A 12,995-nucleotide genomic window follows, 5' to 3' on the forward strand; every position below is an offset into this window, starting at 1 on the left:
GTTGGGAGCAACCTTCCAGGTCCCGCCCCTGCCGGGCCCTGATTGGATTGTGTCTCCTTGTCCCGTCCCCGCTGGGAGGTCACTGTACCGCGACTCGCCGGTGATAGGCTGCACCTCTACCACTTCTCCGGGTCCCGTTCCCGCTGGGCGCTGATTGGAAGGTGATTAGCTGTTGGCTAAGCTGCGCCACCAATAGTCCTCCGAGCCCCATCCCCGCCAGGCGCTGATTGGAGTGCAGTGCCGCCGTCCTAACTGTCAGCATGCTAGGCTGCGCGCGCTCACCGAAGAGCTCCCTAAAGGCAGGAAAGACCCTGGTCTTCACTCCACCTTCCGAGGGCTGCCCTGTGCGGTGCCTGCCGCTACACAACAATCCTGAGAGCCAAGTCCCCTTTGCCCACTCTGAGAACAAACAAACTACATCAGATTCCTCTTGCTGCCCACCGGCCGAGGCTATATCAAAGCCTCAGCCTCTCCGGGGGGAGTACTTCCGGGGTACGCCGAAACACACCGGAAGTTCTTCCCCGGAAGTGCTTGGCGGTGCAGTGGTGCGTATTGCTAGGCCGCGGGTTTGTGAGGCGGCGGCGCCCGAGGAGCTGCCATGGCGGACGTGACCGCACGGAGCCTGCAGTACGAGTATAAGGCGGTGAGTCCCGCGGGGACCTGGGCCCGCAGCCGCGCGGGGCTGGAGGCCGCAGCCGGGATCGGGGCCGGTCGCGCCAGGCCTCGTGCCGGGGCACGGAGCTGGTCGGGCTGTGTGTTTCCATCCGTTGCTTTGAGGCCTCCGTCGCACGGTGTCAACATCGTGCTGCTTGCGAAGGGGTGGGGGGTCGCACAACAGAAGTAGCTGAGCCACACCTGCCGAGGAAGTATCACGTCATGGAAGTAGCACTTAGCTGTGCGAAAGAGCCAGCCTGCTCTGGGGTCATGCTGGGGGCAGGTATAACAGTGCTACCTCTGGTTTTTCTACTCTTGTTTGACTGTGTCTGACGGGACCCCAAGAGAACAAACTCCTGACTGAGGGAACAGGGAAACTGAGTCATGTCTGTGGACCTGTGGCCTTTCCTGAAGTTGCCTTATGCTAATCACTGGCCTGTGCCTCTCAGCTCCCTTAAAACTGTCCCTTGCTGTCCTTTTTTCACTCGAGTCACAGAGCAGCGGGGCTGAAAGGAATCCCCAGAATGTGTTGGGGGATTCCATCCAGAATGTGTTGTCCGGCCCCTGCCTGGGGCAGGCACAGGCCTACTCAAACCACCCCAGACAATTTCATCATCTAAACTCAACCTAAGGCTACCACCAGCCCTGAAACAACCCAGACCTAACACCTCACCCTGCCACAGAGGAAATGGGAACCAGAGCAGCCAATGTCCTGCTGCTGTAACAGTTAACATTGTTACTATCCCCCCAAGAGCTCCCAGTGCCCCACCTGCTCCATACCAATCTGACGGGGGGTGGGGGGGGGCAAGACCTGGGTTTGAGTCCCAGCAGCATTGGCACAGCCCAGTCACCATCCCCAGCCTGGGCTGCAGCCAGCATCTCTGAGGGAATCTTAAAGCCCCCCTGACTCAGGTAGCGGAAAGTGGGGGGCATCCAGCACAGCCTGGGAAATCCTCGTAGTAGAGCACAGGCATCACTATGCTAAGATCATCCTTGCCCTGTGGCTATATGAATTGGGGAGTCCACACCTCCCCTAACCACAGGCATTGCTACACCTAGATCATCCCCAACCAGTGGCTATTCTCCCTCTCCTTGCGCTCACCATCACTGGAGGAGTTCACAGCTTCCCTGTGCAGTCTGCAAACAATCCGCATCTGATGGAGCAGATGACAAACAACAGGGGTGATCGTGGAGGGAAATTTGGAGTGCAGGAGAGATTCATTGTTCACTAAACTGAGGCACTATGTTGCAGCTCCCTCGCTTTCTGGTGCAAGTATGTTTGAGCAGCTGTGGCACCCGCTGCACTTTAGAAAGTGCAGAGGTCTTCTGCTCTCAAGCTCCTGCGCTGAAGTCAAATAGGGAGAGAACAGTTTCTCTGAGGGTAAACTCCTACACTGCAACTGTAACTCCAAGCAAAGCTTTTCCATTAATGCCCTCCAGGTATTAGAAGGGGTCCTCCAGGAAGGTAAGAGCCAGGGTGGATTGATTTAAATCAAAGCAATTTAAATCATTAATTTAAATCACCAAGAGAAAACACTGATTTAAATCAAGTTTCCCAGTGATACTTCTTCACGTATTTCTTAAACAATGGGACATCTGATCCCTAAAACACGTTAATTTACAAATCAATACAGCATTTTACAACATCTGTCCTTAAACTCTCTTTTTTAATTTTCAAATTTTATTTACTCTAACAGACAAGTCATCACAACACTAAATGTATGCTGTCCTTAAAACTTATGCAGCTAGGTCCCACTGCTTTTTTTATTCATAGACTGAAACAGAAATACAAGTTTTCCTGGTTTTTTAAATCCCAGTTGATTTCTTAGCTTCTTTGAGTGAATAATACCAAACGATGAAAATATTCTCTCTATGCCTGCGGAGGAAACTACTGCTGTGAAAAATTAGCTTAGCAACTGAAGGAACTGTGTCTCAAGGTGCCTGACTAATGATTTCCACCAATTCAGGGGAGTGACTTTGTTCAAAACATCATCAGTAAACCATGTACTATTTAAATGGTTCCCCTCCAGCTCTGAAATTTATTATGACTGGCATAACTGAGGAGTGATTTTGAGATGCCCATGCCATGGCAGCATTATCATCTTTAAAAGTTACGCATCTGCCTTTATATTTGGGGTTGAGAATGTTGGCACGAACATGAGGTGGAGTTGGTGCTTGATCCATTCGCTTCTTTACTGCCTGCAGTTTAACTTTCTGGTTAGGTATTTCTTTCCTCAATGTCTCTTGAAGTGCCTTCCAAATTTCGACAGCATCAGCAATGCAGCAACAATCTCTCTGAAGTTTGTTTAAGGCTATGGATGTAGGCTTCAGTATACTGAGCATATCTTCTACATTCCTTAATCCGATGTTAGTTACTTTGGATGAGATACTTCCATCGGTTTTTATCATGGTTTTCTTCACAATTTTTTTTATGAAAAAAGTCAGTTCTTAATAAATTGTTCAAAACAATGAACCACAGAATTCCACTGAACATCTTGAGAGAGAATTAGTTTGGATCCTCCTACTTTCTTCAGTGAAGCTGAAGCAAAATGGTTGTTACGGAAGTACTTTGTGATTTCAACATTTTCTTTTATTCCTGGAGAAGTAATTAAGTCTTTGGCTAAAAGTTGCATTAAATGGACACTGTAGCCCTATGTTATTAAGGAGCATCCTTCCATTTCTTCTTCTAAGTATCTTCTCATTTTTGCCAGCTTTGCAGCATTGTCTCTGACAACTGCGCATGTGACAGTTTAATTTTTGTTCACAGTTTATTACAGCTTTCACTGCCCCTTCTTTTAAATGTTCTGCTGTGTGGGCATTTCCCAGTGTATCTGTTGTTTCTGAAACTTATGCAACCTGTTGGGGGATTGCTGCATATGGACGTGGCCCTTGACATCCTGATGACATTCACCTGTCCGTGGTTGTCAGGAATGCCTTGACCAGCTAGTCAGACTCTAGTCTCCACCTAATTCTCGCCTGCCATGACTTGATGAAATGTTCTTTTGGGAGGTGATGTTGTTTTCACGAGTCTGATTATGGCGCAAAGTGCCCTCCAAGTGGGGCTCCAACCTCCCCTTTCACATCAGCTGTAAACCTACCAATTGTTACCACGGTATCAGGTATAATCCAGAATATGTGTGTATGGTTGGCCTGGCCGTTTTTTTGACTCGAGGCCAATTATCATTTTTCTTCTGGATAGTTATCTCTGGCAAAAAGGAAGAGTCTTTAAATTGTCCAAACTTTGGACCCAGGCATATTTGCCCAGTCTAATAAATCAGAACAATCCTGTTTCTCCTTGTCTTTTGTTCTTCTCCTCCCCAAAGCTGTAGGGCTTCCATCACTCGGCAGGAAAAAAAAAAGAAAATAACTGCTGTGGGGAAATCCTCCACTTGTTAGTGAGTAGAAGAAAATGAACTCAATGCTTCTAGCGCTGACACCCCACAGGTATAGCCACAGTCCCTCTTCAGCAGGCTTGGCTTCACTCCTGGGTTCCATTAATTGCCCTCATTAAGGTGAGACAGCCTCCCTTTGGGGCTGCAACCTCCTAATCCACATTGTCAGTGGAACTTAAAAGAAGAAGAAAACCTCTCCTGTATATTCAGGTTTCCCTCTGGAGTCTACAAGCTTTGGGCTTTTAATACTTGCTGTGATTGGCAGACAGCAGCACTCACAGAGCTCTGAGCTCACAGACGGTTGTGGTCTCAAGTCCCATTCCCAGGGAATAAGCTCTCAACCAGAGCCTCCATTCTGCCAGGGCTCTCTCTCTTCCCTGCCCTCCTTCTCCAGGGAGAACTCCCTGCCTGAAGTAGCCCCAGGGCACCAGGAGGAGCCAATGCCACACACCTGGTGATCTGGTAAATTCAGTTTTGGGCACCTCGGGAGTTCCCTCCTCAGCCTTGTCACTGCCCTCTCTGGTAAACCCTGGCCAGGATCATCTTTCTCTTCCGAAGAGGTGGTAGTGACCTCTTCACAAACCCATCTTCTGTTGTCTCGGAGGCATGTATTACTGGATCATTGTGTACATCAAGGCTTAAACTGGCAAATTTCCCCTTCAGTATTTCTTGCATGCTGTTTAAGTTCTTTCTCATACGTTGTATCTAGCAGCCTTCCACCAATGTCTGCTCTACTAGGTGAGTGTAGCCTGGTCATAAGGACTCAACCATGTTAATAAAGTGTTTATTGTTAACAATGCGAAAAGCAGAATTTATGGCATAAATGAACTGAGCAATCTTTTCATCTATGGTGTCTTGTTGGTATTTGCTGGTCCTTACTACAAACGCATCCATGTTGGTCGTTTTACTGGATGACTGAATTCTTTTACTTGCTACTGGTACTTTGTTGTCTGAAATATGTCTAGTTGTAGCACTGCTGCTACAAGTACCAATGGATGACTCTGAAGTTGTTGCAGATGGACAAAGTCTCTTATGCTTAAATGGGATCCTGAAACAAAAATGATTTTTGAATAGTTATTCTTCTCAGTTCTTCTTGCTCTATTATTCAGTTAATCATTTACATTTTTTTCAGGAAGAATGCAGATCCAATTCCAAATTACCAAAAAAGGCTAAGACTGACTGTACTTAGAGTCTGCTTAGTTTTGGAGTAAGCCCCATTGAACTCACTGGCGCTTCTGGGTTTTTTTTGAGAAAACAAGTATAGGATGGGATTCACTTGGGGAAGCTGAGTTATGCTGAAGTAAAATAGAGAATAGACTTATGGCATCACCATTAAGGTCTGGGGCCATGATGGTCCAAAATAAGGTGCATATATTATGTAATGTCAAATAAGAAAATGACACTCATGGGCAGCTGGCAACTCTAGATTTTTCTTACTGCAGCTTTCTGTACTGTAAACTTCTGTGATAGATTCTAAACCTAGTTAACTACTTAAACAAGCCATGAAGATTAGCTAAGCTAAACTTTTTTTTCTAGCAACTGCAACATACTGAGCTTGTAAGTGTAGGTTTAGCAAGTTTGTGATGAGATTTAATTGTAACTGTTATTTTTAAATGAGAGAGAAATTTAGTATTTTATTGAGGATTTTTAATTTAAAAAGAACAAACAGATTTAAATTAAAAAAAAATAAAAATATATATTTTCAAATCATTGATTTTTATCCACCCTAACAACGGCTGGTCTGTGCTCCAGTGTCTTCCCACTTGTGTGTGTGTGCGCATGTGCATATGTGCATTCTGGTGGCTGGTCAGTAATAACTGCTGTCTCTAGCTAGCAGAGATGTGCCAGTCTAGGTGAGACCTAATTAACTCCAGGTAGATAACTAGGCTGGAAAAGGAAAATGATCAGGGAGCTCTTAGGATGTAAAGCAGCTTTGGAAAGCAGCATTCCTTGGTGCGTTCTGGCTGTTCCATGGGTATTTAGCTGTGATGGGCTTGTGGCAGTGCTGAAAGCATGGTACTCTCATCCTGGAAAGCAGAAATGGTGGTAACTCCTCCTGACCCTTATCTCACTGTGCTCTGATCCTTACCAGAACTCCAACCTCGTACTTCAAGCAGACCGCTCCTTGATTGACAGGACCCGGCGAGATGAGCCCACGGGGGAAGTGCTTTCCTTGGTGGGGAAGCTGGAAGGGACACGCATGGGTGACAAAGCACAGAGGACCAAGCCCCAAATGCAGGAGGAGCGGCGGGCCAAGTGAGTGGGTTTAGGCTCTGCTTTTTCTGTGGATTTTGGCACTTGACAGAGCTTCAGTTTCCCCACAGATCCAGCCTGACATAAATGTGGAGCAAAACCAATATATATCTGATGCCACCGGTATTGACCTCCAGTGAGCTGGCAGGTTGGATCACCACATGGCAACTTCTGTATCTGGAGGCTGTGCTGCTCCCTGTGCCTTTCAGAGCTGCTATGTTGGCATGGCCAGCATGTGGCAGGCTGGCACTGCTGCCATGCTTCAGATATATCTGGAAGCCGTGCCTGATGCCTGTATTCCTGCTCGTTGCCCTGAGACCACTGCTGCACGTTACCTACAGTATGCAGTTTGGGTGGGGGGGAGGTTACGCAATAAAAGTACCTCAGCCACACCTGCCAAAGAAGTATTACAGTTAGAAATGGCCATCTACCTATCAAAAAAAGATGGCCCGCTCCCAGATTCGTGTTGGGGCAGGCATAAGAGTACTACAGCTGGTTTCTCTCCCACTTTTATTCAACTGTGTCTTGCAGGACTAGTGATCTAGTGAGTAATAAATAGGCTGATTTTGGCCACAAGACAAGGTAGCTGATTGAACTCCCATTGAGCCATATAGTGTATGCAAGCTCCTTCAGAGAGGCACAAGCACTGGTTCCGTGGAGAACCCCGGCTCCCAGCTGCTCTGTCACTGACAAAAGTTTCTCCCTTGCTGAACAAGGTCAGGCAGGGGTGGCCAGAGAGCATAGACATGCTCTGTGGCATGCGGAGGGAAGGGCAAGCAGTGCAGTGGCAAATGGGACAAGGGCAGGGCGTTAGGTGTGCCTCTCTCTCTCTCTCTCTCTCTCTCTCTCTCTCTCTCTCTCTCTCTCTCTCTCTCTCTCTCTCTCTCACTGCTTGCCTCTCCCTCTGCCTACCTGCCTCTCTGTTTGTCTCTCTTGCACTCTGCCTGCATGCTGCACACGCTCTGCCTACCTCATGTCTCGCATGCTCTGCATCATCTTTGTGTGTGTGCCCCTCTATCATGTCTTTGATGTAATATAGCCTCCTGATTAGCAAAAAGCACCAAATTCCTCCTGAAAGTTCCATTGGGTTGTAAAACCGCATGCCTTAGCAGTTCTCATAACCTGCAAGAATGACCCTTTTTTTAGGAAGTGTCCTAAAACACGTATGTAGCCCCAGATTGAAATCCCAGACTAAAACCAGCTGGTGGGAACACCTTATTAAGAAGGGCAATTCAGGTCAGGTCATTGGCATTCAGAGCTGTTTCTGGTACCCTACACTTAGTGCCACACTTTGCATCACTTCGGGTTGCAGTTCAGTCTAAATGTTTTGGTTCCCAGCTAAAAATATTCAAGCAACGCCCTTAGCAGTATAATTCAGGGCCAGCCTTGCTGTCACCCGAACAGTGTGATGCCACATGCTCTGAAGGGTGAACGATTCCTACTTAAAATGTTGCTCCCACTAGGAAGGTGAGGGTAAAAGCTGGTGAGAAGTGCCCCCCAGTGATTTTTTTTTAATGGGTATTTGCAAGTGAGAGCCAGTTCCCTGCTTCTGAAGGGCTTCAGCTTTGCTCTCCTCCTGTGCCAGCCTTCTAACCAGGAGCCAAAATAGCTTGTCTCCCGATTTGATTGTATAACCCTCTTTCTTTTTCCCACTGGTCAGGAGGAGGAAGCGTGACGAGGACAGGCACGACATCAACAAGATGAAGGGCTACACCTTGCTGTCAGAGGGCATTGACGAGATGGTGGGGATCATCTACAAGCCCAAAACCAAGGAGACTCGGGAGACTTACGAAGTGCTGCTGAGCTTCATTCAGGCAGCCCTTGGGGACCAGGTAAATCCCCGGCCCAGCTGGTCAGAGCACCGTCATTCTCACTACTTGCAAGGTGCACACATGGCAACTGAGTGGAGCTCTTAGGACTCCTGGGGCCTTGAGTGGGGGAGAATTGCAGCTCAGACTGTGCAGCTTCCTGAAGTTTGGGCCCTTTCTCCTCTTGCTCCCTAGAGAGATGGGTGAAGGCTTTGCAAGGCTAGGTGATTTGGGGGTTCATAGGCCTGAAAACACCTCCATGTGATAAACCTAGAGATCTCCAGTAGCAATCCATGATGTCAAAGCTATTCCACTCTGCTGTGGGCTGGCTACTTTCTTTGCTATGAAAGAATGGCTCCAGAATTCTCTTTGTAGTCAAGAAAAGTGAAAGGAAAGGGCTGGTTTCTTTCCCAGACAGGGCCTGGAGTCTGACAAGGTTGAGACCCACTGGTCTACATAAAATTCTGCAAGAGCCTTGGACTTGCTGGAATGCTGGTGTACAGCAGGGGGTCAAATAGAAGCATCAGATGCAAGACACAGGAGATGATTGTGCTCTACTCAGCACTGGTTAGGCCTCATCTGCAGCACTGTATGCAGTTCTGGGCTCAAAATTTTAAAAGGACATAGTGATGTTAGAGAAGGGCCAGAGGCAGGTGACAGACAATCAAGAGCTTGAAAGGCAGTTCCTACAAGGAGAGGCTGAAGGAGCTGGGCTTGGGGAAAAAGGTGTCTAAGAGAGGACGTGATAGCTTCAAAGACTTGAAGGGCTGCCATAAAGGAGGAGGAAAACACCTTTTTTCTCTTGCTGTAGATATTAGGAGGTGGACTGATGGTTTGAAGATGCAACCAGTAGAGTTAGATTGGATGTCCAGAAAAATGTCCAGCAGGACATTGACTGCTGTGGTTTCCCTGCTTTACCTGTGGCAGGTATTAAGTGAGTGCTATGTCAGGGTTGATGGTAGTCTTATGTAGAGCTTAGATGCTGGTTTTTTTGGGGTGGTTTGGACAGGGCTGACCCTGCCTCAGGCAAGGGGTTGAATTAGATGTGGCCTCTGGAGATTCCTTCCAGCCCTACTTCTCTAGGACTCTGCAACTCACCTTTGCCCCAGCCCAGGGGCGTTGCTGTGTTTTAGGCAGCTGACTTTCCTGATATGGTGTCCTTTATGGAGCCTGTTGTTATAGAAAGCACACTCTTAGCATTTGTCCAGAGATGCCATCATTTCATGATCACTAAAACTGCTTATCCCAGCAGGGCAATGCACCCTTAGGTCAGTAGAAGCCAACCTGCTCAAGTTACTAGGCTAGTCCCCATTCCTCTTGCAGCCCCGGGACATTCTCTGCGGAGCCGCTGATGAGGTCCTGGCTGTGCTAAAGAATGAGAAGCTGAGGGACAAGGAGCGGCGGAAGGAGATTGACCTTCTGCTGGGCCAGACAGACGACACCCGGTACCATGTGCTGGTGAACCTGGGCAAGAAGATCACAGACTACGGTGGTGACAAGGAGATCCAGAACATGGGTAAAGGCTGTGGCATGGCTTCCTTGCATGTGGTAGTTGTAATACAGGGTGGGAGAACCCCTCTTGGGCTGTGGTACAAGAGAATTTTACATTGGGTTAGTGTGTTCAATTAGGGGGAGCTAGAAACTGAGCTCTGGGCTGGGAAATTTTCTTCTCTGCAGCATGGTTATTAACTCACTGCACGTGGAAACTAAGGGCTACACCCCACTCTCTCCCCAGCTGTGCACACAATTCTCTTCAGTGTCTGCTCCTCCTTAAAATCCCCTCAGGCTCCCCTGGTCTGAATCTGGCCTGTAAGCCATACACTTGGCCCCACCTGCCTCTAAATGGTGCTGCAGAGCTCTGGATTGACCTTGAGTTGCCTTATCCTTTGCAGATGATAACATTGATGAGACCTACGGTGTGAACGTGCAGTTCGAATCTGATGAAGAGGTAAGTCAGCAGTCACCTCTTCTTGCCATCCTTTTGTGCTGCTGGCTCTGGAGTGGGCTTGTTCTCTTTGGCTTTGCCACTGGAGCAGCTTGGGCTTTGACTGACTCAGCTGTGTTAGTGAGGGGAGGCTAGGCTGGATGTTGCTTTAAACATTGCTTCTTGGCCCTGAGAGGCTGCCTACAATTCTGCGAAGGGAGGCATAGTGATCTGAATTCCATAGCACAGCTCAAAGAGCCAGATGCTTGCCTTATGCCTGCCATCCAGCTCCCAACTTAGCATTCCCTTGGTCTCTCTCTTCACACCTGTTTCATTCAGTGCCTATTTTAGAGTGCACTGGACTGCTTTATGCTACAGATGCACTCTGGCAAGGAGCTACACTTCAGAACTTTGCCCTTTGCCAGAGTCTGAGGGCCAGAAGAAAAATTAACTGGGATGGTCCCTTCAGGAAAAATAGACTTGTATTTCTAAGCCCACTCAAGTCATTTGAGCTCTAAAAAGAACTAACATAGAAAATGTCTCTGTATAGAGCACTACAAGAAACTTGGCATCATTGGCAGAAATTACAATATTTATTTGCATACAACACTCACCTGTTCCCCCAATTAGTTGTATACTATTGCAGGGGGTGGCATGTCTTAAACAAGGAAACAGATTCAGGGGTGGAGGGCACTTTTTTTGTTTTTCATTCCACCTTACCATACCAAGGTATGTATTTTATTTGGAGGTGTGTGGTTACAAAGAAACATGGAACTTTTTCCAGGCCCTGACAGGAAACATTGAATCATGTACATGGTAGCGGGTTCTGAATGGACCTGAGTGTCACAAGACAGGTGAGGTTTCCTGACACTGAACTCTGCTACGTTCTGTGTCCTGTAACATATAACTGATGTGAGAGAACCAGCTTTGTTAGACTGTTCCTTTACCATCATGCTTCAGGCTGTAGCTTATATGGGAAGGCCTAATGAACTCAGTGCATTATTTTTCTACTAACGTTGGGATATATCCAGTACTAGCTACTGCTAAAGGTTCCAACTGATAGCAGCAGTCTGCACTTCTGGTCAGCATGGTGATGAAGAACCTTATTGCATTTAGCCAGCAAATGCCTCTCCTGCTATCCTACAAAAGTCAAGCAAGAGCAGCTCCAGTGTTGGCCTGGCTGTAACCTATCCTGTGTGACCCTTAGTTTCAGTCTCTGTCAGAAAAACACAGCCAGTGCCCTTCCCTGCAGAGCTCTGTGTAAAAGATGCAGGGCTCCTAGAATTATATAGAAGTTGGGTTGGAAGGGACCTCCAGAGGTCAAATCTAGTCCAGCCCCCTGCCTGAGGCAGGATCATCCCTGTCCAAACCATCCCAGGTAAATCCATCATCTAAACTCTTCACGAATTTACCATCAACCCTGACACAACACAAGACATCAAACCTGCTACAGGTTATGCACGGGGACAGCAGCCTATGTCCTGCTGCTGTAAAAGGATATTAATGTATGCTCAAGAGATCCCAGGTAGAGACTGTTCCCTAGAGGAAGTCAAAACCTCCCTCAGTCCATACTAATCTCACCATGAGGTAAAATTCCCTCCTGACCCCAAATGCAGCCTGTCTGACCCTGAGCAAAGGGGTAAGACCGTCTAGCCAGGAACATCCAGGTTTGAGTCCCAGCAGGAGCATTGGCACAGCCTGGTCACCATCTGCAGTGTATTATACCATGTGAATGGGGAAGCTGAGGCCTGCAGGGACATGACTTAGGTAAAGTCTTTTAGGAAATCCTGTCATAGAGCTGGGAACAGAACACAGCCTTGCCTCCTGGTCAGTTGCCTTCAGTGGAGTCCTCTCTAGCTGTTTACACAAATGACATGTCCATCCCTCCTGCCCATGGAAGGAATTAGCAAGTGTTTCCAGAGGGCATTGCTCTCACCAGCACTGTCTATTCCAACAGGAGGGTGATGAGGATGTCTACGGTGAAGTGAGGGATGAAGCATCAGACGATGACATGGAGGGGGATGAAGCTGTTGTCCGTTGCACCCTCTCAGCCAATGTGAGTTCCTTGGGGGTGTCGGTTTGAAGCCTGGATCTCTGATGTTGGGCTTGAGACCAAGAGCAAATGCCGGGGTGCTGTTCCTTGGTGGGACCCAAGCAGCATACATTCAGCTCCCAGGGCTTAGCTTGATACATGAAACCCAGGGTATATCATAGAGACATAGGGAAATCAGGCTGGAAGGGACCTCCAGAGGTCACATCTGTGTCAACCCCCTGCCTGAGGCAGGATCAGCCCTATCCAAATCATCCTAGACAAATCCATCATCTAAACTCTTTGTAAAATTACCCTCAACCCTGATACAATACCTGACATCACACCCAATCCTGCCACAGGTAAAGTAGAGGAACCACAGCAGCCAACGTACTGCTGCTGTGAAAGGTTTTTAATATAAATTCAAGAGACACCAAGCGGAGGCCATGCCCCTGCTACAGAGGAATGTAACCCCTTTCTCCTCGCCTCCCCCACCTAATCTATCCAAGTCTGAGCAACAGGTAGAATTCCTTCCTGACTCCCAGTGCAGCGTTGGTCTGACCCTGAGCAGAGGGACAAGACCCTCTAGCTAGGACTCTCCAGATTTCAATCTCAGCAGGAGCATTGGCACAGCCCAGTCACCATCCCCAGCCTTGGCTGTAGCCAACACCCAGTACCACTGAGGAAAGGTTAAAAAAGACCCCTGACATGTAGCAGCAAAGCTTCTCCCACATGTTGCATATATTATGCAGTTGGTCAGTTATTTATGCAATAAATTAAACCTGCCACACATGAAAAGTAATTATCATGCCACAAAAATGGCTGTCCAGCTAAAACCCCACCAGCTGTGACCAGGTCACCAAATCCTTAGATGCAGAGGTAGCAATGGACATAGTCTTCCTGGACTTTCGGAAGGCCTTCGACAGTGTTTCTCA

General features: G+C 47.8%; 1 protein-coding gene across 1 annotated transcript in view; it reads left to right on the top strand.

Annotated features, from left to right (window-relative positions):
- The first annotated feature begins 111 nt into the window (after positions 1 to 111).
- SNRNP200 (small nuclear ribonucleoprotein U5 subunit 200) overlaps positions 112 to 12,995 on the top strand; it is a 45,629-nt gene continuing 32,745 nt past the window's right edge. Inside the window, exons 1-6 of the mRNA XM_090055340.1 lie at positions 112 to 643; positions 6,139 to 6,302; positions 7,960 to 8,131; positions 9,431 to 9,623; positions 10,000 to 10,055; positions 11,989 to 12,087. Coding sequence (XP_089911466.1) covers positions 599 to 643; positions 6,139 to 6,302; positions 7,960 to 8,131; positions 9,431 to 9,623; positions 10,000 to 10,055; positions 11,989 to 12,087 — 729 coding nt within the window. The 5' untranslated portion in view covers positions 112 to 598. The remainder of the gene's footprint in view (positions 644 to 6,138; positions 6,303 to 7,959; positions 8,132 to 9,430; positions 9,624 to 9,999; positions 10,056 to 11,988; positions 12,088 to 12,995) is intronic.

This window comes from Crocodylus siamensis, chromosome 6 (genome assembly GCF_052110815.1).
Source record: "Crocodylus siamensis isolate JL-2025a chromosome 6, ASM5211081v1, whole genome shotgun sequence".
Taxonomy (NCBI): Eukaryota; Metazoa; Chordata; order Crocodylia; family Crocodylidae; genus Crocodylus; species Crocodylus siamensis.